We start from the raw sequence: 27,212 nt of genomic DNA, 5'->3' as shown, positions 1-27,212 counted from the left end.
GAAAAAGAGATGTCAGACTGGACTGGGGGCATTGCTGCGTGACTCTTGGCTGCCATCGGCCAGTATTGTGAAGGTAAGAGGGGAGACAATCACCTCAGATGGACAAACACTGATGAGGTTTAAAGCCAGCGTTAACCTGACAGTACCTGAAAGGTACTCAGAGGAGACGTGCAAATAAACATTTGCCAAAGGAAGCCACATGCGTTCGTTTGGAGCACTGACTATTCTGGAAACAAAGTATCTTTTGGCCATTGTATTAGCAGACCATTCTCTTTAACGTGACCTGTGCAACAAGACCACATGGTGAACTATAGGGAGTACTGAGCCAAAGAAGAGCTGAGGCATTGCATCATGCCTACTTTGGCAGCCAATCTCACAACATGCATTAAGATAAGTAGAAAGAGGACTCGACGAGGATGGGATTCGAACCCACGCGTGCAGAGCACAATGGATTAGCAGTCCATCGCCTTAACCTCTCGGGAACCTCATCTCGTGGCTGCAGTTTCTTTGCCAGCAGAATTGGGAATTTATTCTGTGACCATGTAGTCTAGATGGACAAAATGCAAGCTGAGCGCAAGTGTATCGACGCAGGGAAATCTACTCCAGATCCCCCACGAGGGGCTGCGTAACACTTTGGTAGAAGCCTGGAGTGATGCTGGCTTCTTCTTTGAGCCTGTTCTTCTTGGGGGTTGCCAGAGTGGATCATCTGCCTCCATCTCACCCTGCCCCTAGCATTCTCCTCTGTCACAGCAACCCTCTTCATGTCCTCCTCAACTAGATCCATGAACTTTCTCTTCTGTATTTTTCTTTTCCTCCTGCCTAGCAGCTCCATATTTTACACCCTTTTCCCAGTATATCTTATTTTCCTCCTCTGCACATTTCCAAACCACCGCAGCCTTACCGGTCTAACTTTGTCTCCAAACCGCTCAACCGCAGCTGTCCCTCTGACATAGTCAGTTCTAATCTTTTTCCATCCTGGACACTCCCAACATAAAAAAACTTACCATCTTCAACTCTGACAACTCCATCTCGGCCTCTCGTCTTTTCCTCCGTGCCACAGTCATAAAACAATACATCAGAGCAGTTCTCACCACCGTCCTGTAAAGCTTGCCTTTCACACCTGCTGCTATCCTGGTGTCACAAATCACCCCTTTATTTGGTCTCCACCCACATCTTCCCTTCAAAGTACTCCTTCCCTTGTTAGCACATTACCATTTCCACCCTTAATGACTTTAAACTGCTGTCCATCCTTTCCAGCTTCATCTCTCTGCCATACCAATTGGTACAAGTCCCTTTCTCCATGCTTAGTGTCAAGGCTCACCTTGAACTCACTATAAGGCTTTTCCTTTGCCATTGGTCTAGCACCCCTAGCATTCTTATTTACACGACAACATTACTTTTTCTTTTCCTTCCTTTTCCTTTGAATGCTTCCCTGAAGTGATGACACAAAGCCTTGAAAAGTGAGTATAATGAGTAAAGTCATAGACATAATGAGACAAAACCAATGGATTGGATGCAGAATTTGCTGGTGGGCATCTCGGGGATGTGCAAAGGGTCACTGGAGAATGCGGGTATCGATCCCGCTACCTCTCGCATGCGAAGCGAGCACTCTCCCATTTGAGCTAATTCCCCTTTGACGGTTGGGGATTGTAGCTTCATCTTGTCATATGGACCTTTAACTCCGGCGGATCTAAAAAGGACGCCTCGCCTTCATGGGTTTCTGGGCATGCCAACTACAACAAGACCCCGTGGTAGAATCACTGCGCATACGAGACATTAAGGACCAACTCTAGTCTGGGCACTACACATTATGCTGGGAGACTGTCACCGTTTGTGGAAGCACCTTTCAGCTGCTTCTGGAGAAAAAGAGATGTCAGACTGGACTGGGGGCATTGCTGCGTGACTCTTGGCTGCCATCGGCCAGTATTGTGAAGGTAAGAGGGGAGACAATCACCTCAGATGGACAAACACTGATGAGGTTTAAAGCCAGCGTTAACCTGACAGTACCTGAAAGGTACTCAGAGGAGACGTGCAAATAAACATTTGCCAAAGGAAGCCACATGCGTTCGTTTGGAGCACTGACTATTCTGGAAACAAAGTATCTTTTGGCCATTGTATTAGCAGACCATTCTCTTTAACGTGACCTGTGCAACAAGACCACATGGTGAACTATAGGGAGTACTGAGCCAAAGAAGAGCTGAGGCATTGCATCATGCCTACTTTGGCAGCCAATCTCACAACATGCATTAAGATAAGTAGAAAGAGGACTCGACAAGGATGGGATTCAAACCCACGCGTGCAGAGCACAATGGATTAGCAGTCCATCGCCTTAACCTCTCGGCCACCTCTTCTCATTGCTGCAGTTTCTTTGCCAGCAGAATTGGGAATTTATTCTGTGACCATGTAGTCTGGATGGACAAAATGCGAGCTGAGCGCTAGTGTATCGACGCAGGGAAATCTACTCCAGATCCCCCACGAGGGGCTGCGTAACACTTTGGTAGAAGCCTGGAGTGATGCTGGCTTCTTCTTTGAGCCTGTTCTTCTTGGGGGTTGCCAGAGTGGATCATCTGCCTCCATCTCACCCTGCCCCTAGCATTCTCCTCTGTCACAGCAACCCTCTTCATGTCCTCCTCAACTAGATCCATGAACTTTCTCTTCTGTATTTTTCTTTTCCTCCTGCCTAGCAGCTCCATATTTTACACCCTTTTCCCAGTATATCTTATTTTCCTCCTCTGCACATTTCCAAACCACCGCAGCCTTACCGGTCTAACTTTGTCTCCAAACCGCTCAACCGCAGCTGTCCCTCTGACATAGTCAGTTCTAATCTTTTTCCATCCTGGACACTCCCAACATAAAAAAACTTACCATCTTCAACTCTGACAACTCCATCTCGGCCTCTCGTCTTTTCTTCCGTGCCACAGTCATAAAACAATACATCAGAGCAGTTCTCACCACCGTCCTGTAAAGCTTGCCTTTCACACCTGCTGCTATCCTGGTGTCACAAATCACCCCTTTATTTGGTCTCCACCCACATCTTCCCTTCAAAGTACTCCTTCCCTTGTTAGCACATTACCATTTCCACCCTTAATGACTTTAAACTGCTGTCCATCCTTTCCAGCTTCATCTCTCTGCCATACCAATTGGTACAAGTCCCTTTCTCCATGCTTAGTGTCAAGGCTCACCTTGAACTCACTATAAGGCTTTTCCTTTGCCATTGGTCTAGCACCCCTAGCATTCTTATTTACACGACAACATTACTTTTTCTTTTCCTTTGAATGCTTCCCTGAAGTGATGACACAAAGCCTTGAAAAGTGTGTATAATGAGTAAAGTCATAGACATAATGAGACAAAACCAATGGACTGGATGCAGAATTTGCTGGTGGGCATCTCGGGGATGTGCAAAGGGTCACTGGAGAATGCGGGTATCGATCCCGCTACCTCTCGCATGCGAAGCGAGCGCTCTCCCATTTGAGCTAATTCCCCTTTGTCGGTTGGGGATTGTAGCTTCATCTTGTCATATGGACCTTTAACTCCGGCGGATCTAAAAAGGACGCCTCGCCTTCATGGGTTTCTGGGCATGCCAACTACAACAAGACCCCGTGGTAGAATCACTGCGCATACGAGACATTAAGGACCAACTCTAGTCTGGGCACTACACATTATGCTGGGAGACTGTCACCGTTTGTGGAAGCACCTTTCAGCTGCTTCTGGAGAAAAAGAGATGTCAGACTGGACTGGGGGCATTGCTGCGTGACTCTTGGCTGCCATCGGCCAGTATTGTGAAGGTAAGAGGGGAGACAATCACCTCAGATGGACAAACACTGATGAGGTTTAAAGCCAGCGTTAACCTGACAGTACCTGAAAGGTACTCAGAGGAGACGTGCAAATAAACATTTGCCAAAGGAAGCCACATGCGTTCGTTTGGAGCACTGACTATTCTGGAAACAAAGTATCTTTTGGCCATTGTATTAGCAGACCATTCTCTTTAACGTGACCTGTGCAACAAGACCACATGGTGAACTATAGGGAGTACTGAGCCAAAGAAGAACTGAGGCATTGCATCATGCCTACTTTGGCAGCCAATCTCACAACATGCATTAAGATAAGTAGAAAGAGGACTCGACGAGGATGGGATTCGAACCCACGCGTGCAGAGCACAATGGATTAGCAGTCCATCGCCTTAACCTCTCGGCCACCTCATCTCGTGGCTGCAGTTTCTTTGCCAGCAGAATTGGGAATTTATTCTGTGACCATGTAGTCTGGATGGACAAAATGCGAGCTGAGCGCTAGTGTATCGACGCAGGGAAATCTACTCCAGATCCCCCACGAGGGGCTGCGTAACACTTTGGTAGAAGCCTGGAGTGATGCTGGCTTCTTCTTTGAGCCTGTTCTTCTTGGGGGTTGCCAGAGTGGATCATCTGCCTCCATCTCACCCTGCCCCTAGCATTCTCCTCTGTCACAGCAACCCTCTTCATGTCCTCCTCAACTAGATCCATGAACTTTCTCTTCTGTATTTTTCTTTTCCTCCTGCCTAGCAGCTCCATATTTTACACCCTTTTCCCAGTATATCTTATTTTCCTCCTCTGCACATTTCCAAACCACCGCAGCCTTACCGGTCTAACTTTGTCTCCAAACCGCTCAACCCCAGCTGTCCCTCTGACATAGTCAGTTCTAATCTTTTTCCATCCTGGACACTCCCAACATAAAAAACTTACCATCTTCAACTCTGACAACTCCATCTCGGCCTCTCGTCTTTTCCTCCGTGCCACAGTCATAAAACAATACATCAGAGCAGTTCTCACCACCGTCCTGTAAAGCTTGCCTTTCACACCTGCTGCTATCCTGGTGTCACAAATCACCCCTTTATTTGGTCTCCACCCACATCTTCCCTTCAAAGTACTCCTTCCCTTGTTAGCACATTACCATTTCCACCCTTAATGACTTTAAACTGCTGTCCATCCTTTCCAGCTTCATCTCTCTGCCATACCAATTGGTACAAGTCCCTTTCTCCATGCTTAGTGTCAAGGCTCACCTTGAACTCACTATAAGGCTTTTCCTTTGCCATTGGTCTAGCACCCCTAGCATTCTTATTTACACGACAACATTACTTTTTCTTTTCCTTCCTTTTCCTTTGAATGCTTCCCTGAAGTGATGACACAAAGCCTTGAAAAGTGAGTATAATGAGTAAAGTCATAGACATAATGAGACAAAACCAATGGATTGGATGCAGAATTTGCTGGTGGGCATCTCGGGGATGTGCAAAGGGTCACTGGAGAATGCGGGTATCGATCCCGCTACCTCTCGCATGCTAAGCGAGCGCTCTCCCATTTGAGCTAATTCCCCTTTGACGGTTGGGGATTGTAGCTTCATCTTGTCATATGGACCTTTAACTCCGGCGGATCTAAAAAGGACGCCTCGCCTTCATTGGTTTCTGGGCATGCCAACTACAACAAGACCCCGTGGTAGAATCACTGCGCATACGAGACATTAAGGACCAACTCTAGTCTGGGCACTACACATTATGCTGGGAGACTGTCACCGTTTGTGGAAGCACCTTTCAGCTGCTTCTGGAGAAAAAGAGATGTCAGACTGGACTGGGGGCATTGCTGCGTGACTCTTGGCTGCCATCGGCCAGTATTGTGAAGGTAAGAGGGGAGACAATCACCTCAGATGGACAAACACTGATGAGGTTTAAAGCCAGCGTTAGCCTGACAGTACCTGAAAGGTACTCAGAGGAGACGTGCAAATAAACATTTGCCAAAGGAAGCCACATGCGTTCGTTTGGAGCACTGACTATTCTGGAAACAAAGTATCTTTTGGCCATTGTATTAGCAGACCATTCTCTTTAACGTGACCTGTGCAACAAGACCACATGGTGAACTATAGGGAGTACTGAGCCAAAGAAGAGCTGAGGCATTGCATCATGCCTACTTTGGCAGCCAATCTCACAACATGTAATAAGATAAGTAGAAAGAGGACTCGACGAGGGTGGGATTCGAACCCACGCGTGCAGAGTACAATGGATTAGCAGTCCATCGCCTTAACCTCTCGGCCACCTCATCTCATTGCTGCAGGTTCTTTGCCAGCAGAATTGGGAATTTATTCTGTGACCATGTAGTCTGGATGGACAAAATGCGAGCTGAGCGCTAGTGTATCGACGCAGGGAAATCTACTCCAGATCCCCCACGAGGGGCTGCGTAACACTTTGGTAGAAGCCTGGAGTGATGCTGGCTTCTTCTTTGAGCCTGTTCTTCTTGGGGGTTGCCAGAGTGGATCATCTGCCTCCATCTCACCCTGCCCCTAGCATTCTCCTCTGTCACAGCAACCCTCTTCATGTCCTCCTCAACTAGATCCATGAACTTTCTCTTCTGTATTTTTCTTTTCCTCCTGCCTAGCAGCTCCATATTTTACACCCTTTTCCCAGTATATCTTATTTTCCTCCTCTGCACATTTCCAAACCACCGCAGCCTTACCGGTCTAACTTTGTCTCCAAACCGCTCAACCCCAGCTGTCCCTCTGACATAGTCAGTTCTAATCTTTTTCCATCCTGGACACTCCCAACATAAAAAACTTACCATCTTCAACTCTGACAACTCCATCTCGGCATCTCGTCTTTTCCTCCGTGCCACAGTCATAAAACAATACATCAGAGCAGTTCTCACCACCGTCCTGTAAAGCTTGCCTTTCACACCTGCTGCTATCCTGGTGTCACAATCACCCCTTTATTTGGTCTCCACCCACATCTTCCCTTCAAAGTACTCCTTCCCTTGTTAGCACATTACCATTTCCACCCTTAATGACTTTAAACTGCTGTCCATCCTTTCCAGCTTCATCTCTCTGCCATACCAATTGGTACAAGTCCCTTTCTCCATGCTTAGTGTCAAGGCTCACCTTGAACTCACTATAAGGCTTTTCCTTTGCCATTGGTCTAGCACCCCTAGCATTCTTATTTACACGACAACATTACTTTTTCTTTTCCTTTGAATGCTTCCCTGAAGTGATGACACAAAGCCTTGAAAAGTGAGTATAATGAGTAAAGTCATAGACATAATGAGACAAAACCAATGGACTGGCTACAGAACCTGCTGGTGGGCTGCTCGGGGATGTGCAAAGGGTCACTGGAGAATGCGGGTATCGATCCCGCTACCTCTCGCATGCGAAGCGAGCGCTCTCCCATTTGAGCTAATTCCCCTTTGTCGGTTGGGGATTGTAGCTTCATCTTGTCATATGGACCTTTAACTCCGGCGGATCTAAAAAGGACGCCTCGCCTTCATTGGTTTCTGGGCATGCCAACTACAACAAGACCCCGTGGTAGAATCACTGCGCATACGAGACATTAAGGACCAACTCTAGTCTGGGCACTACACATTATGCTGGGAGACTGTCACCGTTTGTGGAAGCACCTTTCAGCTGCTTCTGGAGAAAAAGAGATGTCAGACTGGACTGGGGGCATTGCTGCGTGACTCTTGGCTGCCATCGGCCAGTATTGTGAAGGTAAGAGGGGAGACAATCACCTCAGATGGACAAACACTGATGAGGTTTAAAGCCAGCGTTAGCCTGACAGTACCTGAAAGGTACTCAGAGGAGACGTGCAAATAAACATTTGCCAAAGGAAGCCACATGCGTTCGTTTGGAGCACTGACTATTCTGGAAACAAAGTATCTTTTGGCCATTGTATTAGCAGACCATTCTCTTTAACGTGACCTGTGCAACAAGACCACATGGTGAACTATAGGGAGTACTGAGCCAAAGAAGAGCTGAGGCATTGCATCATGCCTACTTTGGCAGCCAATCTCACAACATGCATTAAGATAAGTAGAAAGAGGACTCGACGAGGATGGGATTCGAACCCACGCGTGCAGAGCACAATGGATTAGCAGTCCATCACCTTAACCTCTCGGCCACCTCATCTCGTGGCTGCAGCTTCTTTGCCAGCAGAATTGGGAATTTATTCTGTGACCATGTAGTCTAGATGGACAAAATGCGAGCTGAGCGCTAGTGTATCGACGCAGGGAAATCTACTCCAGATCCCCCACGAGGGGCTGCGTAACACTTTGGTAGAAGCCTGGAGTGATGCTGGCTTCTTCTTTGAGCCTGTTCTTCTTGGGGGTTGCCAGAGTGGATCATCTGCCTCCATCTCACCCTGCCCCTAGCATTCTCCTCTGTCACAGGAACCCTCTTCATGTCCTCCTCAACTAGATCCATGAACTTTCTCTTCTGTATTTTTCTTTTCCTCCTGCCTAGCAGCTCCATATTTTACACCCTTTTCCCAGTATATCTTATTTTCCTCCTCTGCACATTTCCAAACCACCGCAGCCTTACCGGTCTAACTTTGTCTCCAAACCGCTCAACCCCAGCTGTCCCTCAGACATAGTCAGTTCTAATCTTTTTCCATCCTGGACACTCCCAACATAAAAAAACTTACCATCTTCAACTCTGACAACTCCATCTCGGCCTCTCGTCTTTTCCTCCGTGCCACAGTCATAAAACAATACATCAGAGCAGTTCTCACCACCGTCCTGTAAAGCTTGCCTTTCACACCTGCTGCTATCCTGGTGTCACAATCACCCCTTTATTTGGTCTCCACCCACATCTTCCCTTCAAAGTACTCCTTCCCTTGTTAGCACATTACCATTTCCACCCTTAATGACTTTAAACTGCTGTCCATCCTTTCCAGCTTCATCTCTCTGCCATACCAATTGGTACAAGTCCCTTTCTCCATGCTTAGTGTCAAGGCTCACCTTGAACTCACTATAAGGCTTTTCCTTTGCCATTGGTCTAGCACCCCTAGCATTCTTATTTACACGACAGCATTACTTTTTCTTTTCCTTCCTTTTCCTTTGAATGCTTCCCTGAAGTGATGACACAAAGCCTTGAAAAGTGAGTATAATGAGTAAAGTCATAGACATAATGAGACAAAACCAATGGATTGGATGCAGAATTTGCTGGTGGGCATCTCGGGGATGTGCAAAGGGTCACTGGAGAATGCGGGTATCGATCCCGCTACCTCTCGCATGCTAAGCGAGCGCTCTCCCATTTGAGCTAATTCCCCTTTGACGGTTGGGGATTGTAGCTTCATCTTGTCATATGGACCTTTAACTCCGGCGGATCTAAAAAGGACGCCTCGCCTTCATGGGTTTCTGGGCATGCCAACTACAACAAGACCCCGTGGTAGAATCACTGCGCATACGAGACATTAAGGACCAACTCTAGTCTGGGCACTACACATTATGCTGGGAGACTGTCACCGTTTGTGGAAGCACCTTTCAGCTGCTTCTGGAGAAAAAGAGATGTCAGACTGGACTGGGGGCATTGCTGCGTGACTCTTGGCTGCCATGGGCCAGTATTGTGAAGGTAAGAGGGGAGACAATCACCTCAGATGGACAAACACTGATGAGGTTTAAAGCCAGCGTTAACCTGACAGTACCTGAAAGGTACTCAGAGGAGACGTGCAAATAAACATTTGCCAAAGGAAGCCACATGCGTTCGTTTGGAGCACTGACTATTCTGGAAACAAAGTATCTTTTGGCCATTGTATTAGCAGACCATTCTCTTTAACGTGACCTGTGCAACAAGACCACATGGTGAACTATAGGGAGTACTGAGCCAAAGAAGAGCTGAGGCATTGCATCATGCCTACTTTGGCAGCCAATCTCACAACATGCAATAAGATAAGTAGAAAGAGGACTCGATGAGGATGGGATTCGAACCCACGCGTGCAGAGCACAATGGATTAGCAGTCCATCGCCTTAACCTCTCGGCCACCTCATCTCTTTTCTGCAGTTTGTTTTCCAGCAGAATTGGGAATTTATTCTGTGACCATGTAGTCTGGATGGACAAAATGCGAGCTGAGCGCTAGTGTATCGACGCAGGGAAATCTACTCCAGATCCCCCACGAGGGGCTGCGTAACACTTTGGTAGAAGCCTGGAGTGATGCTGGCTTCTTCTTTGAGCCTGTTCTTCTTGGGGGTTGCCAGAGTGGATCATCTGCCTCCATCTCACCCTGCCCCTAGCATTCTCCTCTGTCACAGCAACCCTCTTCATGTCCTCCTCAACTAGATCCATGAACTTTCTCTTCTGTATTTTTCTTTTCCTCCTGCCTAGCAGCTCCATATTTTACACCCTTTTCCCAGTATATCTTATTTTCCTCCTCTGCACATTTCCAAACCACCGCAGCCTTACCGGTCTAACTTTGTCTCCAAACCGCTCAACCGCAGCTGTCCCTCTGACATAGTCAGTTCTAATCTTTTTCCATCCTGGACACTCCCAACATAAAAAACTTACCATCTTCAACTCTGACAACTCCATCTCGGCCTCTCGTCTTTTCCTCCGTGCCACAGTCATAAAACAATACATCAGAGCAGTTCTCACCACCGTGCTGTAAAGCTTGCCTTTCACACCTGCTGCTATCCTGGTGTCACAATCACCCCTTTATTTGGTCTCCACCCACATCTTCCCTTCAAAGTACTCCTTCCCTTGTTAGCACATTACCATTTCCACCCTTAATGACTTTAAACTGCTGTCCATCCTTTCCAGCTTCATCTCTCTGCCATACCAATTGGTACAAGTCCCTTTCTCCATGCTTAGTGTCAAGGCTAAACTTGAACTCACTATAAGGCTTTTCCTTTGCCATTGGTCTAGCACCCCTAGCATTCTTATTTACACGACAGCATTACTTTTTCTTTTCCTTCCTTTTCCTTTGAATGCTTCCCTGAAGTGATGACACAAAGCCTTGAAAAGTGAGTATAATGAGTAAAGTCATAGACATAATGAGACAAAACCAATGGATTGGATGCAGAATTTGCTGGTGGGCATCTCGGGGATGTGCAAAGGGTCACTGGAGAATGCGGGTATCGATCCCGCTACCTCTCGCATGCTAAGCGAGCGCTCTCCCATTTGAGCTAATTCCCCTTTGACGGTTGGGGATTGTAGCTTCATCTTGTCATATGGACCTTTAACTCCGGCGGATCTAAAAAGGACGCCTCGCCTTCATTGGTTTCTGGGCATGCCAACTACAACAAGACCCCGTGGTAGAATCACTGCGCATACGAGACATTAAGGACCAACTCTAGTCTGGGCACTACACATTATGCTGGGAGACTGTCACCGTTTGTGGAAGCACCTTTCAGCTGCTTCTGGAGAAAAAGAGATGTCAGACTGGACTGGGGGCATTGCTGCGTGACTCTTGGCTGCCATCGGCCAGTATTGTGAAGGTAAGAGGGGAGACAATCACCTCAGATGGACAAACACTGATGAGGTTTAAAGCCAGCGTTAACCTGACAGTACCTGAAAGGTACTCAGAGGAGACGTGCAAATAAACATTTGCCAAAGGAAGCCACATGCGTTCGTTTGGAGTACTGACTATTCTGGAAACAAAGTATCTTTTGGCCATTGTATTAGCAGACCATTCTCTTTAACGTGACCTGTGCAACAAGACCACATGGTGAACTATAGGGAGTACTGAGCCAAAGAAGAGCTGAGGCATTGCATCATGCCTACTTTGGCAGCCAATCTCACAACATGCATTAAGATAAGTAGAAAGAGGACTCGACGAGGATGGGATTCGAACCCACGCGTGCAGAGCACAATGGATTAGCAGTCCATCGCCTTAACCTCTCGGCCACCTCATCTCATTGCTGCAGGTTCTTTGCCAGCAGAATTGGGAATTTATTCTGTGACCATGTAGTCTGGATGGACAAAATGCGAGCTGAGCGCTAGTGTATCGACGCAGGGAAATCTACTCCAGATCCCCCACGAGGGGCTGCGTAACACTTTGGTAGAAGCCTGGAGTGATGCTGGCTTCTTCTTTGAGCCTGTTCTTCTTGGGGGTTGCCAGAGTGGATCATCTGCCTCCATCTCACCCTGCCCCTAGCATTCTCCTCTGTCACAGCAACCCTCTTCATGTCCTCCTCAACTAGATCCATGAACTTTCTCTTCTGTATTTTTCTTTTCCTCCTGCCTAGCAGCTCCATATTTTACACCCTTTTCCCAGTATATCTTATTTTCCTCCTCTGCACATTTCCAAACCACCGCAGCCTTACCGGTCTAACTTTGTCTCCAAACCGCTCAACCCCAGCTGTCCCTCTGACATAGTCAGTTCTAATCTTTTTCCATCCTGGACACTCCCAACATAAAAAAACTTACCATCTTCAACTCTGACAACTCCATCTCGGCCTCTCGTCTTTTCCTCCGTGCCACAGTCATAAAACAATACATCAGAGCAGTTCTCACCACCGTCCTGTAAAGCTTGCCTTTCACACCTGCTGCTATCCTGGTGTCACAATCACCCCTTTATTTGGTCTCCACCCACATCTTCCCTTCAAAGTACTCCTTCCCTTGTTAGCACATTACCATTTCCACCCTTAATGACTTTAAACTGCTGTCCATCCTTTCCAGCTTCATCTCTCTGCCATACCAATTGGTACAAGTCCCTTTCTCCATGCTTAGTGTCAAGGCTCACCTTGAACTCACTATAAGGCTTTTCCTTTGCCATTGGTCTAGCACCCCTAGCATTCTTATTTACACGACAACATTACTTTTTCTTTTCCTTTGAATGCTTCCCTGAAGTGATGACACAAAGCCTTGAAAAGTGAGTATAATGAGTAAAGTCATAGACATAATGAGACAAAACCAATGGATTGGATGCAGAATTTGCTGGTGGGCATCTCGGGGATGTGCAAAGGGTCACTGGAGAATGCGGGTATCGATCCCGCTACCTCTCGCATGCTAAGCGAGCGCTCTCCCATTTGAGCTAATTCCCCTTTGTCGGTTGGGGATTGTAGCTTCATCTTGTCATATGGACCTTTAACTCCGGCGGATCTAAAAAGGACGCCTCGCCTTCATGGGTTTCTGGGCATGCCAACTACAACAAGACCCCGTGGTAGAATCACTGCGCATACGAGACATTAAGGACCAACTCTAGTCTGGGCACTACACATTATGCTGGGAGACTGTCACCGTTTGTGGAAGCACCTTTCAGCTGCTTCTGGAGAAAAAGAGATGTCAGACTGGACTGGGGGCATTGCTGCGTGACTCTTGGCTGCCATCGGCCAGTATTGTGAAGGTAAGAGGGGAGACAATCACCTCAGATGGACAAACACTGATGAGGTTTAAAGCCAGCGTTAACCTGACAGTACCTGAAAGGTACTCAGAGGAGACGTGCAAATAAACATTTGCCAAAGGAAGCCACATGCGTTCGTTTGGAGCACTGACTATTCTGGAAACAAAGTATCTTTTGGCCATTGTATTAGCAGACCATTCTCTTTAACGTGACCTGTGCAACAAGACCACATGGTGAACTATAGGGAGTACTGAGCCAAAGAAGAGCTGAGGCATTGCATCATGCCTACTTTGGCAGCCAATCTCACAACATGCATTAAGATAAGTAGAAAGAGGACTCGACGAGGATGGGATTCGAACCCACGCGTGCAGAGCACAATGGATTAGCAGTCCATCGCCTTAACCTCTCGGCCACCTCATCTCGTGGCTGCAGTTTCTTTGCCAGCAGAATTGGGAATTTATTCTGTGACCATGTAGTCTAGATGGACAAAATGCGAGCTGAGCGCTAGTGTATCGACGCAGGGAAATCTACTCCAGATCCCCCACGAGGGGCTGCGTAACACTTTGGTAGAAGCCTGGAGTGATGCTGGCTTCTTCTTTGAGCCTGTTCTTCTTGGGGGTTGCCAGAGTGGATCATCTGCCTCCATCTCACCCTGCCCCTAGCATTCTCCTCTGTCACAGCAACCCTCTTCATGTCCTCCTCAACTAGATCCATGAACTTTCTCTTCTGTATTTTTCTTTTCCTCCTGCCTAGCAGCTCCATATTTTACACCCTTTTCCCAGTATATCTTATTTTCCTCCTCTGCACATTTCCAAACCACCGCAGCCTTACCGGTCTAACTTTGTCTCCAAACCGCTCAACCCCAGCTGTCCCTCTGACATAGTCAGTTCTAATCTTTTTCCATCCTGGACACTCCCAACATAAAAAACTTACCATCTTCAACTCTGACAACTCCATCTCGGCCTCTCGTCTTTTCCTCCGTGCCACAGTCATAAAACAATACATCAGAGCAGTTCTCACCACCGTCCTGTAAAGCTTGCCTTTCACACCTGCTGCTATCCTGGTGTCACAAATCACCCCTTTATTTGGTCTCCACCCACATCTTCCCTTCAAAGTACTCCTTCCCTTGTTAGCACATTACCATTTCCACCCTTAATGACTTTAAACTGCTGTCCATCCTTTCCAGCTTCATCTCTCTGCCATACCAATTGGTACAAGTCCCTTTCTCCATGCTTAGTGTCAAGGCTCACCTTGAACTCACTATAAGGCTTTTCCTTTGCCATTGGTCTAGCACCCCTAGCATTCTTATTTACACGACAACATTACTTTTTCTTTTCCTTCCTTTTCCTTTGAATGCTTCCCTGAAGTGATGACACAAAGCCTTGAAAAGTGAGTATAATGAGTAAAGTCATAGACATAATGAGACAAAACCAATGGATTGGATGCAGAATTTGCTGGTGGGCATCTCGGGGATGTGCAAAGGGTCACTGGAGAATGCGGGTATCGATCCCGCTACCTCTCGCATGCTAAGCGAGCGCTCTCCCATTTGAGCTAATTCCCCTTTGACGGTTGGGGATTGTAGCTTCATCTTGTCATATGGACCTTTAACTCCGGCGGATCTAAAAAGGACGCCTCGCCTTCATTGGTTTCTGGGCATGCCAACTACAACAAGACCCCGTGGTAGAATCACTGCGCATACGAGACATTAAGGACCAACTCTAGTCTGGGCACTACACATTATGCTGGGAGACTGTCACCGTTTGTGGAAGCACCTTTCAGCTGCTTCTGGAGAAAAAGAGATGTCAGACTGGACTGGGGGCATTGCTGCGTGACTCTTGGCTGCCATGGGCCAGTATTGTGAAGGTAAGAGGGGAGACAATCACCTCAGATGGACAAACACTGATGAGGTTTAAAGCCAGCGTTAACCTGACAGTACCTGAAAGGTACTCAGAGGAGACGTGCAAATAAACATTTGCCAAAGGAAGCCACATGCGTTCGTTTGGAGTACTGACTATTCTGGAAACAAAGTATCTTTTGGCCATTGTATTAGCAGACCATTCTCTTTAACGTGACCTGTGCAACAAGACCACATGGTGAACTATAGGGAGTACTGAGCCAAAGAAGAGCTGAGGTATTGCATCATGCCTACTTTGGCAGCCAATCTCACAACATGCATTAAGATAAGTAGAAAGAGGACTCGACGAGGATGGGATTCGAACCCACGCGTGCAGAGCACAATGGATTAGCAGTCCACCGCCTTAACCTCTCGGCCACCTCATCTCGTGGCTGCAGTTTCTTTGCCAGCAGAATTGGGAATTTATTCTGTGACCATGTAGTCTGGATGGACAAAATGCGAGCTGAGCGCTAGTGTATCGACGCAGGGAAATCTACTCCAGATCCCCCACGAGGGGCTGCGTAACACTTTGGTAGAAGCCTGGAGTGATGCTGGCTTCTTCTTTGAGCCTGTTCTTCTTGGGGGTTGCCAGAGTGGATCATCTGCCTCCATCTCACCCTGCCCCTAGCATTCTCCTCTGTCACAGCAACCCTCTTCATGTCCTCCTCAACTAGATCCATGAACTTTCTCTTCTGTATTTTTCTTTTCCTCCTGCCTAGCAGCTCCATATTTTACACCCTTTTCCCAGTATATCTTATTTTCCTCCTCTGCACATTTCCAAACCACCGCAGCCTTACCGGTCTAACTTTGTCTCCAAACCGCTCAACCCCAGCTGTCCCTCTGACATAGTCAGTTCTAATCTTTTTCCATCCTGGACACTCCCAACATAAAAAAACTTACCATCTTCAACTCTGACAACTCCATCTCGGCCTCTCGTCTTTTCCTCCGTGCCACAGTCATAAAACAATACATCAGAGCAGTTCTCACCACCGTCCTGTAAAGCTTGCCTTTCACACCTGCTGCTATCCTGGTGTCACAAATCACCCCTTTATTTGGTCTCCACCCACATCTTCCCTTCAAAGTACTCCTTCCCTTGTTAGCACATTACCATTTCCACCCTTAATGACTTTAAACTGCTGTCCATCCTTTCCAGCTTCATCTCTCTGCCATACCAATTGGTACAAGTCCCTTTCTCCATGCTTAGTGTCAAGGCTCACCTTGAACTCACTATAAGGCTTTTCCTTTGCCATTGGTCTAGCACCCCTAGCATTCTTATTTACACGACAACATTACTTTTTCTTTTCCTTTGAATGCTTCCCTGAAGTGATGACACAAAGCCTTGAAAAGTGAGAATAATGAGTAAATTCATAGACATAATGAGACAAAACCAATGGACTGGCTACAGAACCTGCTGGTGGGCTGCTCGGGGATGTGCAAAGGGTCACTGGAGAATGCGGGTATCGATCCCGCTACCTCTCGCATGCTAAGCGAGCGCTCTCCCATTTGAGCTAATTCCCCTTTGTCGGTTGGGGATTGTAGTTTCATCTTGTCATATGGACCTTTAACTCCGGCGGATCTAAAAAGGACGCCTCGCCTTCATGGGTTTCTGGGCATGCCAACTACAACAAGACCCCGTGGTAGAATCACTGCGCATACGAGACATTAAGGACCAACTCTAGTCTGGGCACTACACATTATGCTGGGAGACTGTCACCGTTTGTGGAAGCACCTTTCAGCTGCTTCTGGAGGAGATAGAATCTATAATAGGGAACTCAAAACTGGATTATAGATAGCATCTATAATCCAGTTTTGAGTTCCCTCCCCAGACGCCTTAACGCCCACTCATATCCTGGGCCATCTGACCTCAGGAATTCGCATGATAAGGTGGGGCCAAGTTTCACAAAGAGCTCACCCGAAACTCTGGCTGATTGGGACCCACACCCAGTTTCACACCTTGGCTCAGCCGATTAGAGGATCATCGGGGGGTCCTTTTGTCCCTCTGCGGGGGGATACTCCCACTAGGTTTAAATCTGGGACTCTCCACCATTTGACCTTAGAACTGAAGAAGCTTCTCCGATGAGAGGTGAAATGTCTTCAAGCAACTTTAAGAAGTCCAGATGCTTTTCTTAGCAAGCTCCTTTGACTACGATGACCTGGATGACTGAGAACCTTCACAGACATATTACTATGCTGATGTTTGTTCTTCAGATAGTTAAGGGATGTTTTTGAGTTATCAGAGGTACAGGACTACACTTGTGATTGCTCATAGCACAGTCTGTTTATTTATGTATAATAAGTTAGAAGAAATAGTCAAAGCTAGCTCGAATAACCTGCTGAAAACTCTCCAATCCTTTTCCTTCACACGCGACAGATACATTTATCAAAATTACATCATTTGACATCAAAATACATATTCAGACATTGAAATCTGAGTAGTTATTTTTAAATACCAAAGATTTCCAACAAACATGGCTTTAACGTTACAGTATGCTTGTATGCTTGGCTTCCTTTTTTTTTTTAAACGTAAGTGCAGAAAGTTCAGAAGAGTTCATGTTTATAGTTTGTTTTAGATTTGAATACAGAAACTGAGAGTCTCTTTCTCTCCTCTTTGCTGTACGTCCCTGTTGTTATTGGGCTCCACCCGCCTGTGGAGGAGAACCTTCGCTGTCTTCATCCCAAGACGAGGACGTGAACCCAGCAGGAGCAGAGATAGAGTGGGGTGCCGTGGTGTGGCCGAGCCCTTGATAGCGCCCACTTGATGAAGGGGAGGTGGGCATCGATGTGGCTGCCACGGTGATGGGGTCCTGCGAGGTGGCTGCGAGGAGGCCGGTGTGCTCAGTGTGCTCGGGTCGAGCCGCAGCACCGAAATACATCTTGTTGGGACGACCCAGGAACGTCCGACCTGAGCGGGGAGGGAGGAAACAAACATGTAACAGCTGCAGTGTCTTTTTTCCCTTTTTCTACACTCAAAATTACAGTTTTTCTCAGTCGCTTTGGTGCGTTTCTCAGATCAGAATTGAAATTCTCATAACTATTAGTTCAACCTCCACAACACTCAGTCATTTGTGCACATCATAGTAGCAATTTCTCCTCTCTCTGAACAAACTGCAAATGATTTTGGACATGAATCAGTTGCTTCCATACATTTCCCTGCTGCTTTCTGACATTTCCATTTGCTTATGTCATGTCAGTCAAAAGTAATCATACCTATGGATGCTGAATAGTCGTTCCCAATAAAACTAATAGTCATACATCCATTGCTTGAGTCATCACACACAAAATTGTTGAACTAGTTATCACATGCCAAATATTGGCCATCTGTCAAGCAAATCCTATACCTTTCTGTATCATTTTTCCTGGAAATGTCTCCGAAATCGAACAATTGATCTCAGGTGAATTACAGCTGTCACTCATGAGGAGGCGTGTGAAAGTTTAGTTGTAACCAATGACAAACAACTTGTTCACTGTCAATTATGGATGAATCCTGTGAATCCCCAATTGGCAAGCATATATAAACTGCGCAGGAGCTAGTGTGTACCATCTACACTTCTGTGACACAAAATGGAAGATCAGCACTGTGGAAGAGGGGTGAGGATGCGGGGAGGAAGGGGAAGGGGAAGAGGGAGAAGAGGCAGATATAGGCGGATTCCTAATGAAATAAGGGCTACAATTGTGGACCATGTTGTCAATCACGGCCTCACCATGGAAGAGGCTGGTCGAAGGGTGCAACCCAATATTGGAAGAACTACTGTCAGTTCAATCATTCAAACATTCCGTAGGGAAAACAGGTATGCAAACAGTAATACACTGTACTGTACTGTGCCATCTCAGACACATCACATGTTACTGTACTGTATTTGCAATTTCACAAAAAGTTCACTCTGCACCACATAGGATTGTAAGACAACCTCGCGGAGGCGGAAGAGGGCCCCTTTTTACCCCACAGCAAGAAGAAGCCATTTGTGCAATGGTCATTGCAAACAATGCAATAAAGCTGAGAGACATACAAAGCGCTGTCATAGAGAATTACACGGTATTTGGCCATATTGAATCTGTTTCAATTTCAACAATTGACAGAGTACTCAAGAAAAATGAAATCCACATGAAGCAATTGTATAAAGTGCCATTTGAACGAAACAGTGACAGGGTGAAGGAGATCCGTCACCAGTATGTGCAGGTAAAGCTGGTCTTCTATGTTCTGCACTGCAAACTGTTTTACAGTACTTCGTAGTTTCATGCAGTACACTTGCAATTCCACAGCACATACTCTACAATGTGTTTTACCAAATGCATGCATTACTGTTTGTTACTGTACACAGGCATATTGTGACATTGCATTTCTGTCTCTCTCTAAAGCGTGTACTGGAGCTGGAAGCCAGGGAAACACTGCACACATTCATATATGTTGATGAGGCAGATTTCAATCTGGCCAAAGGCAGAAGGCGTGGAAGAAATCGCATCGGACAGAGGGCAACCACTGAAGTCCCTGGTCAGCGTGGAGGGAATATTACCATGTGTGCAGCCATCTCAGACAACGGCGTCCTCACCCATGTCCCCCTTCTTGGTCCATACAATACCCAACATCTCCTGACATTTTTAGACACTCTTTACAGGGACCTAGTCCCTGAGAATGAGAGAGGTGGAGGCCAACTCAGCAAGTATGTTGTTGTCTGGGATAATGTCCGTTTTCACCACTCCCATCAGGTCAGAGAGTGGTTTGCAGCACATGACAGAATTCTGGTTGAATATCTCCCTCCATATTCCCCATTCCTTAATCCAATAGAGGAGTTTTTCTCTGCCTGGAGGTGGAAAGTTTATGACCGGCATCCACATGAGCAAATGGCCCTGCTAGCAGCCATGAATGCAGCATGTGACGACATCACAGCAGGGTCCTGCAGAGGATGGATTCGCCACTCCAGGAGATACTTTCCTCGCTGCAGATGATGTAGATGAAAATATGTGGCCAGACAGACAGGAACGTCTGGATGTGCCAGAATGATTTACTGTACTGTTACATGTGCTGTTTATTGTTCACATTAGTGCACAGCTCTACTAAATGGGTGATTTTATGTTTACATGTATTCTACAGTGAACAAGTGACTGTAGCATATTTTTCTTTTGCACAATTCTGTAGGATTACAAACACTTCTACACAATGGAAGTGTGAAACGTACGTATTCAGTGTCTCAGTTACTCCCAAGACTCCCATAACATCTACAGTGACTTAAATGCACATTTCAGATGGCTGTACAGGTAGGCCATAGTGCTGTCGTCAGCATTTTCAGGTGTCACCAATTGTTTTTGCAATGGGAAACACTGAAATTATAAACTGTCATAGTGGAAACATGACAATGCCATTTGACTATCTTGTTCATAAAGATGGTGTCAAGACTTTTCATTTTGATGGCACTGACAGTTTCATTGACATGGATACTTGCTTTTGAGGTATGGATAATCAATTCTGTGCATGTGATGTGCTTTTGCAGGCTATCCACTAGGTTTTGCAGTTTGCACTAATTGTTTTGGGAAATGCACTAACTGCTGTGCAAATGTTAATGGTGTTCTGAGAAACGCACCAAAGCAACTGAGAAAAACTGTAAGAACATCTAAAACAGAGAGAACAGTAGCACCAAAAGCAGTTTAGCCCCATTTCCAATCACTGATGTGTTCCTCAACAAACTGCTTCAGTGTCATTTCCACATACTGTGATGATTTCTGAGTCAGACACTCACCAACATGGCGGACCTGCTCACTGACATCAGCTCTGATATCAGAGAAATCCCACATGGCCAAAAAGCTGTCAAAACACGACCCCTCCTCTGCTTCCTGATGGACAGAAACAGATAGACAGATAGATAGATAGATAGATAGATAGATAGATAGATAGATAGATAGATAGATAGATAGATAGATAGATAGATAGATAGATAGATAGATAGATAGATAGATAGATAGATAGATAGATAGATAGATAGATAGATAGATAGATAGATAGATAGATAGATAGATAGATAGATAAGGTTACCTGTACATAGGGCTTGTAGGTGAAGGTATAGTGGTGAGCGATGGCAGCCAGAAACATCTCTATGCAGATGATGAAGTCCTATATGAGTAAAAACTCAGTTATCTTTCAGAATAGAAACAGCAGCGTAAAATGTGTTTAACTGTTTTAAAAAAAAATTGATTTCCTTATTTTGTGCCTTGTGTTTTTGTGTGCCTCTTGCAGTCATTTCACCTTAAGAAGTCAGTTTTTCTGATGTTTCATCCTGTTTCATTTTAGCTGTTCCATCAATTCATGCAGAAAGACCAGAAATATATACAAATTTGTACTGAATGGTTTACTTTTCCATCATCTTTTGTGTTGGTTTGATTCCAGATGTGAGAGTCAGAGTTCTGTCTGATATCAGGCAGCTTTTCTGTCATATTTCGAGGATGTACCTGTTTAAATCCCTCCCTGCTGCTCAGTCTTCTTCTTCTTCTTCCTGGACCCTCAAAGTTTTCAGTGTACCTTACTGTTTTCACAAAGTGCCTTAGGAAACACTGCACTGCTGCTGAGTGTGATCCTAATATCACACTAATGATGTTTACAGTACTTCATTTCACCTAATTCTCCATATTATTTTGTGACTTTGCTTCTGTTTTTGGTGTGATACTTCATTTTTTGCATTTTTAGTTCAACTCCTTGATGTTTGGGCTATTGTTGGTTTCTTGCCAGTTTTTCTGCAGCACCCATCAGCAAGTGTCATTAAAGTCCTCTTTTTATTCTGCTACTCAGTTTTCATGCTTTATCTGAACACTGTGGCATTTATTTTCATCGCTTTTACTGTTTTTAGTTCATTTGTCTTCTAATCTGTACAGAAAGCTGAACGTTGCTAAATTTTAATCTCTGCTAAAAGTCCAGGAAATCTCACCTGTTATCTAAACATGAAGACAAATAAATCAAAGGTCAGCTGACTGATGCAGCAGTATGATCTGTACCTGCAGACCAGTAGCCACGGCCTCCACGCTGTCCCAGTCCCAGGTGTGTTTGTCAGAGATCACACCAACCTTCACCAGCAGTGCTATTAAAACCGCCTGCCTGGAGACAAAATGAATGTATCAGCACTGCATCTGTTTAAAGGGAAAAATGAAACGGCTCAAAACCCAAAGCTATTACAATCACACTCCCATTCTTACCAGAAGGAGACGAACACGACCAGTTTGACACAGAGGAACTTCCCCACAGGCCTGATGGGCATCAGCTCCTCCCTGAGAGCTCGATAGAGCAACACCAGACAATACATGGCAAACTGCAGATAAAGAAACAAAAATATAATTTTGGAATTTTACTTGATCTCTTGTTCACAGAAATCATAGATTTTAAATTTAGTATTAACTGAGATAACCTAAAAAAAAAAGCCTCAGCGATCAGTTTTCACTTTTTCTGAAGGATACTGGCTTAAAAAAAACTGTGTAAAGGTTAAACAGGGTTCAGGTAAGTTTCGGGCTGGGGGCTAATGTTTGTACTACATGCTCTGATGTAATGCAGTCTCATACCAGATGTTCAAATACAAAAAACCCCACAATAATCCAGATGTAACCAGGTGTGCTAACAACCAGAAACAGGTGTATTTGACACACTGGGAATGCGAAACTGCTGCTCTGTGATGATGACGCTGAGTCTTTACCAGCTGTGATATGTTGTTGATTATGACCAGGTAGGACCAGGCGTTTCTGAAGCTGAAGTTTGCTTCATCATAAACCCCACAGAGCTGACAGATGCTGCACACAAAAGCAATCAGTCACTTTAGCAGGTCACAAACTTCACTGTTTTTTCAGTTTGCTCTCAGATTACAAAACATATGAAAACATCTACACTTTCCCAAACTGAGGTAGAAAAATAAAGAAAATGGTGTACAGTACTCTACTGTTCCATGTGGATATCGCTGTGAATACATACGTGGGAAAAACAAGTTACTGTAAATTTTTACAGTAGAAAAAACGGCTTTTATTTTCATTTTCAGTCAAGTCAGAGGTGATTTTCATTCTGTTTTTTTTTTAAATATTACTGATTTTGAACATTATTTTCTAGTTCAAGTAAAAATATCAACACAGTGATGTTTATAAAATAATATATAATGAAAACATTTTGTTTCACTTATAAATCAAAACTGTTGAATGAGGTTTGAATAAAAATGTCATGGTTGCTAACAGCAGGATTCTGTACAGCCTTAACAAGCAGAAGATCAGTGAAAACGCAGTAAAGAAAATACTTTCTGTTAGGCTCATGTGATGAGCACAGCTCTGAGTAAAGGTCTGTTTGGACCACAGGAGAGTTTTAGGTGATAAAATGGGCCACGGCTGCTCTAAGTAGGTTAGCAGTGATTGAATTATCACACTAAACACAAGGAGAGGTTTCATCCTGCATTACTAATCATGTTGGAAAAAATAGATATATTTCAACAGCTAACAGAAAGACTACAGCCAATAGCTGGAATCAACATCAAGTATTACTGCTACAGTTACAAACATTAGGCTATAAAACATTACAGTTATAGCACAAAACTCACAGCGCTATCACTGTGGTAACTGGTCTGACCACAGTGTACTGCAGGACTCCCAGCTTACACCTGAACAGCAGCACCCTGACAGAGAGAGAAAAAACTTAACATGCATCCATTCATCACACACTTTGAACTCCCTCTCTGTGACCTCCCTTCTTCTTACTCTCCCATGGGCCATGGTGGGCAGCAGCACAGCGGGGGCAGATGTGGCTGCTGCTGCTGGACCTCCAGCATGAGCACCAGGCTGGGGTACTGGTTACTCAGGAAGTTCAGCAGGAAAACCAGGAAGTTGTAAATGACGTAGGCCTCGTAGCACTCCCTGCACGTGTCCACGTAGATGGCCAGGTTGGGATATCGCAGGGCCAGCCACTGAAAGACGTTCAACAAGCAGAAATCATAAAGGTCACATGAGGGAAAGAATTTAATGAATTTCATTAAGTGTAAAAGAGTTATAAACACGGCAAAGGAAGAAAATACTGAAGGGTCTGTGTCGCTGGATGTCTGTGTTCGTTTGTGTGTAACAATGACTCACACTGTCCAAACTGTAGATCGGCACCATCCACAGTATCCTGTTGAAAAGAGACAGAGCAAGCTAACTTTAGCTCATAAGTTAGCACTCCACTAAACATCACACAGCCACTTATAGTCCCAAAAACAACATGGCAACAACCATAATGCTAAAGTTAACGCTTCAGAACAAGAGATTAAAAAATAGTGGGTGAAGTCAAAGTGGCTACATCCAACGTTTATATGCAGTCTGTGTAAGTTATGCCACATAGTCCAACCACTGCAAGCTCTGGAGACCAGCAGCTCTGCTCAGAGTTGTTCTTATCATTTTTTTTCAAACTCCTGTTTGACTAAAAAAATCTTAATATAGTGTGGAGTAAGTAATTCTAACAATTTCACATCTACTGATACATTTGGATTTAGACTTTTATTTTGAAAGGTAGACTCATAAATGTTCCAAGTTTGTTTTAATTAAAAATCAAATGCTGAGGCAGGTTTATCTTGCTGTAATCATCCCTGCTGCTCACATTGGCCTTTCTGAAGTGTTCCCAGCATAACAGATGGAGGAAAACATCCTCAGAGCTTCACTGCTGAAGCTAATTTTAGACTTTTCAAATTAGATTAAATTTAATAGCTACCAACAAGAGTAGGCTTTTAGGCACAAAATACCCACTTTCTGCTTTTTCCTTCAACTTCAGCATCCAGCTTGAAATCTGCAGCTTATTTCATTTTTACACCTGACGCCTCGTTGCTGACGTCAAATACAACAGTCCTAAAGTCAGACTCTGTCAGACCTGCTTCAGTGTATCTGTGGAGATATTTAGAGTGTTTGAAGACAGAACTGAAGTGCATGTGTGTGTGTGTGTGTTTACCTGATGATGGGCTTCTGCAGCTCAGGCTGTGTGTAGTGCACCATGTGCTGCAGGATCCCCCACAGCGAGATCGGGATGGTCAGAAACACAAAGATGCCAGCGATGAACCAGGCTTTACTGTGAGTGCCGACCTGCACGCAGACACAGACCGCAGGCTTTAAAGTGTATCCAACATCCTTCCTGCAACATCACAGTTAGTCACTGCAGGACTGTTGTGTTTTTTTGTGCAGTGAGAACACTGCATAAATAAAACTCCACCCTTTTTATACATTAAAGATAAAAAACAGATAAACTACTAAAGATGAGTCCATCTTTTATATACAGTCTGCTTATTACAGCATGAACAGGGGGCTACGAGATCATGCGACTATGTTTGGTCCACAGATGAGCACAGGTGGAGGTGTCAGTACTTTGTCCTTCTGCAGCTCCCAGATGCAGAGCGGCAGCACAGCGACCAGCAGGAGGGCATAAAGCACCAGAACCAGCGGGCGGATCCACCTCCTCCACTCTGCACATGTACACGGCATGACGGCAGCTTCACCCTCAACGCAGACTACAGGCACACATCCTAAACCACAGACCACAGGCAGGTTGTTAAGGCGGACAATTAAAATTGCTGCAGCATGTGTAATTAACCCGTTCATTTCATTACACACTCTTTATTTGACCTGAAAATCACAATTTTGAGCAAATGATTGCATAAAAATCTTAGCAAACTGCACAAAAAGAGCACAGATTTACTTTATGATGGCATTTGTCTGGATTAATAATGACAAAAGGATGTGTAATTTGACTTGTGCTTACTTAACAACTTAACACTCTGCAAGCTGGCACTGATTCCAACCAGATAAACAGACATTTCTGGAGAATATCTCTGTGAAAAACCCTCCACACAATCTTTCAAATTGGAGTTTTTAGTATTTAAAACACCTGTTAATTAGCCCATAAACAAACTAAAGTATGACACTAGTGTTGAGCGGAGAAAACTGCCTTATATTTATTTATTCTGTCAGTAAAAGCCAATAAAATATCAATAAAACTTTGTAAAACGCAACCTTGGACTTAAAATCTCCACTAACTGCATACAAAGTTTGGATTTTGCCAAATTAGAACTGATAGAATACATTTTAAAAAATCTAGCTTATGTTTAAATAAGTAAAAAGTAATTATTTATGGGTCCTACTCTTGAAGTTAGACTGATTTATAGCACTAAAACTCAAATAAACTGAAATCTGTGGGTAATATTTTGGTAAACAGTGCACTGTGTGATCCCTATTATACCAAAAAACACATAAGTTTAATATCTTAAGGGCTTTAGGAACCACCACTGTATCCATCCATATTAATTAGGTATATTAGCCTTAAACGTGTTAAAATGACCGTTGGGGTTAAAGCATCCCTCATGTAGCCTCTTAAAGGCGTATTACAGCTTTAAAATGTCGTAAAAATCTTAAATGCCCAGCGTGTAATGAGGTCAGTACACGGTGTATTCTTCAGGCATCACCACCTTTATCCGCTGATCAGTTAAAAAGCTGCTGGTTCGATACAATAGATTTAAACCGAACTGTTAAAAGAAGAAAATGTGGACCGTTACGGCGGAAGACGTTCACTCAGAGCGACGGTTGGCCTGCTTTCATCCTCACTCCGTTCTCTGTTACCAGGCAACGCATCCTTCCTCCGCCCAACCACACGCTGCAAAATGAAGCCCAGCTGATCCCCTTTGATGTTTTCAGTAGACCCCAGATCACTGTCAGACCACCGGACTGATCCGGATCGATCGACCACACACACCGATGTCCGTGTTCGCCCTTTCCCGTGTTTACGCGCCCACGTCATAGGCTGGGACCTCACCCAGCTCCCCGCTGTCCGTCAGTCACGTGGTCAGCGGAAAAGCGCCACAAACAGGGCGTGAACTTTCAAATTAAATTACCTCTGCTCAAGGGCATGTTTTTCGTATGTATGGAAGCTCGTTGACGCCAATAAAAAAATATTTCTTAAAATATTTTTAGACTTAAACAATATTGTAAACATTATTAGTAATAATGCAGAAAAAAAATCAAAATGCTAAATTACAATTATGAGATTAAAAGTCAGAATGATGAATCAACTAATTCAAACTATGAGACATATTATGAAATTAAAAACTAGGTTACAAAGTAGCAGAGTAAAATAATAAAAGTATCTGAAAACAATAAAGTTATGAGACAAAGAAAATGTATGAGAGTCAGATTAAATATTTTTGTAAAATTTCAATATATAATCTGAAATATGTAAAATAAAATTGCCTCACAGAGCTGACAGCATGATGCGTGTCCCTCTGAAAGCCCTATCTGGGA

At 44.8% G+C, this 27,212-nt stretch overlaps 1 protein-coding gene and 14 non-coding genes across 18 annotated transcripts; all 15 read right to left on the bottom strand.

The window, feature by feature from the left end:
* Positions 1 to 3,410: 3,410 nt before the first annotated feature.
* trnaa-cgc (transfer RNA alanine (anticodon CGC)) lies at positions 3,411 to 3,483 on the bottom strand. The gene has a single exon. It is a non-coding gene; the product is annotated as a tRNA-Ala (tRNA).
* A 637-nt stretch (positions 3,484 to 4,120) lies between these two features.
* trnas-gcu (transfer RNA serine (anticodon GCU)) lies at positions 4,121 to 4,202 on the bottom strand. Its single transcript has one exon. It is a non-coding gene; the product is annotated as a tRNA-Ser (tRNA).
* Positions 4,203 to 5,270: 1,068 nt separating this feature from the next.
* On the bottom strand, positions 5,271 to 5,343 carry trnaa-agc (transfer RNA alanine (anticodon AGC)). The gene has a single exon. It is a non-coding gene; the product is annotated as a tRNA-Ala (tRNA).
* Positions 5,344 to 7,119: 1,776 nt separating this feature from the next.
* Positions 7,120 to 7,192, bottom strand: trnaa-cgc (transfer RNA alanine (anticodon CGC)). The gene has a single exon. It is a non-coding gene; the product is annotated as a tRNA-Ala (tRNA).
* Positions 7,193 to 7,829: 637 nt separating this feature from the next.
* trnas-gcu (transfer RNA serine (anticodon GCU)) lies at positions 7,830 to 7,911 on the bottom strand. Its single transcript has one exon. It is a non-coding gene; the product is annotated as a tRNA-Ser (tRNA).
* Positions 7,912 to 8,979: 1,068 nt separating this feature from the next.
* On the bottom strand, positions 8,980 to 9,052 carry trnaa-agc (transfer RNA alanine (anticodon AGC)). The gene has a single exon. It is a non-coding gene; the product is annotated as a tRNA-Ala (tRNA).
* Positions 9,053 to 9,689: 637 nt separating this feature from the next.
* trnas-gcu (transfer RNA serine (anticodon GCU)) lies at positions 9,690 to 9,771 on the bottom strand. The gene has a single exon. It is a non-coding gene; the product is annotated as a tRNA-Ser (tRNA).
* A 1,067-nt stretch (positions 9,772 to 10,838) lies between these two features.
* Positions 10,839 to 10,911, bottom strand: trnaa-agc (transfer RNA alanine (anticodon AGC)). Its single transcript has one exon. It is a non-coding gene; the product is annotated as a tRNA-Ala (tRNA).
* Positions 10,912 to 11,548: 637 nt separating this feature from the next.
* Positions 11,549 to 11,630, bottom strand: trnas-gcu (transfer RNA serine (anticodon GCU)). The gene has a single exon. It is a non-coding gene; the product is annotated as a tRNA-Ser (tRNA).
* A 1,058-nt stretch (positions 11,631 to 12,688) lies between these two features.
* On the bottom strand, positions 12,689 to 12,761 carry trnaa-agc (transfer RNA alanine (anticodon AGC)). Its single transcript has one exon. It is a non-coding gene; the product is annotated as a tRNA-Ala (tRNA).
* Positions 12,762 to 13,398: 637 nt separating this feature from the next.
* trnas-gcu (transfer RNA serine (anticodon GCU)) lies at positions 13,399 to 13,480 on the bottom strand. Its single transcript has one exon. It is a non-coding gene; the product is annotated as a tRNA-Ser (tRNA).
* Positions 13,481 to 14,548: 1,068 nt separating this feature from the next.
* On the bottom strand, positions 14,549 to 14,621 carry trnaa-agc (transfer RNA alanine (anticodon AGC)). The gene has a single exon. It is a non-coding gene; the product is annotated as a tRNA-Ala (tRNA).
* A 637-nt stretch (positions 14,622 to 15,258) lies between these two features.
* Positions 15,259 to 15,340, bottom strand: trnas-gcu (transfer RNA serine (anticodon GCU)). The gene has a single exon. It is a non-coding gene; the product is annotated as a tRNA-Ser (tRNA).
* Positions 15,341 to 16,399: 1,059 nt separating this feature from the next.
* trnaa-agc (transfer RNA alanine (anticodon AGC)) lies at positions 16,400 to 16,472 on the bottom strand. Its single transcript has one exon. It is a non-coding gene; the product is annotated as a tRNA-Ala (tRNA).
* Positions 16,473 to 17,207: 735 nt separating this feature from the next.
* On the bottom strand, positions 17,208 to 26,764 carry LOC101472050 (transmembrane protein 184C). Of its 4 annotated transcripts, none has more exons than XM_024800000.2 (12): positions 26,384 to 26,764; positions 25,287 to 25,444; positions 24,877 to 25,007; positions 24,030 to 24,066; positions 23,661 to 23,866; positions 23,504 to 23,578; positions 22,622 to 22,715; positions 22,131 to 22,243; positions 21,933 to 22,032; positions 20,980 to 21,057; positions 20,687 to 20,780; positions 17,208 to 17,856 (listed from the first exon to the last, which is right to left on the bottom strand). In XM_024800000.2, the coding sequence occupies exons 2-12, from the start codon at positions 25,401 to 25,403 to the stop codon at positions 17,582 to 17,584; spliced, it is 1,320 nt and encodes a 439-aa protein (XP_024655768.2). In that variant the 5' UTR covers positions 25,404 to 25,444; positions 26,384 to 26,764; the 3' UTR covers positions 17,208 to 17,581. The 4 variants fall into 4 exon arrangements, with proteins under 4 accessions (XP_024655768.2, XP_024655770.2, XP_024655769.2 ...); XM_024800002.2 differs by having other exon boundaries at positions 26,442 to 26,764; XM_024800001.2 differs by having other exon boundaries at positions 26,465 to 26,764.
* Positions 26,765 to 27,212: the final 448 nt, after the last annotated feature.

This window comes from Maylandia zebra, linkage group LG3 (assembly GCF_041146795.1).
Source record: "Maylandia zebra isolate NMK-2024a linkage group LG3, Mzebra_GT3a, whole genome shotgun sequence".
Taxonomy (NCBI): domain Eukaryota; kingdom Metazoa; phylum Chordata; class Actinopteri; order Cichliformes; family Cichlidae; genus Maylandia; species Maylandia zebra.
This window is presented reverse-complemented; position numbering and strand designations above follow the sequence as displayed.

Bases quoted from the DNA above. Each gene is read 5' to 3' on its own strand.
- LOC101472050 (XM_024800000.2), bottom strand. From the start codon at position 25,403: ATGCCGTGTACATGTGCAGAGTGGAGGAGGTGGATCCGCCCGCTGGTT. The intron at 25,008-25,286 runs GTACTGACACCT...GTCTGCGTGCAG, and splicing joins GGGAGCTGCAGAAGGACAAA to GTCGGCACTCACAGTAAAGC. The intron at 23,579-23,660 runs GTAAGAAGAAGG...TCTCTCTGTCAG, and splicing joins CCACCATGGCCCATGGGAGA to GGTGCTGCTGTTCAGGTGTA.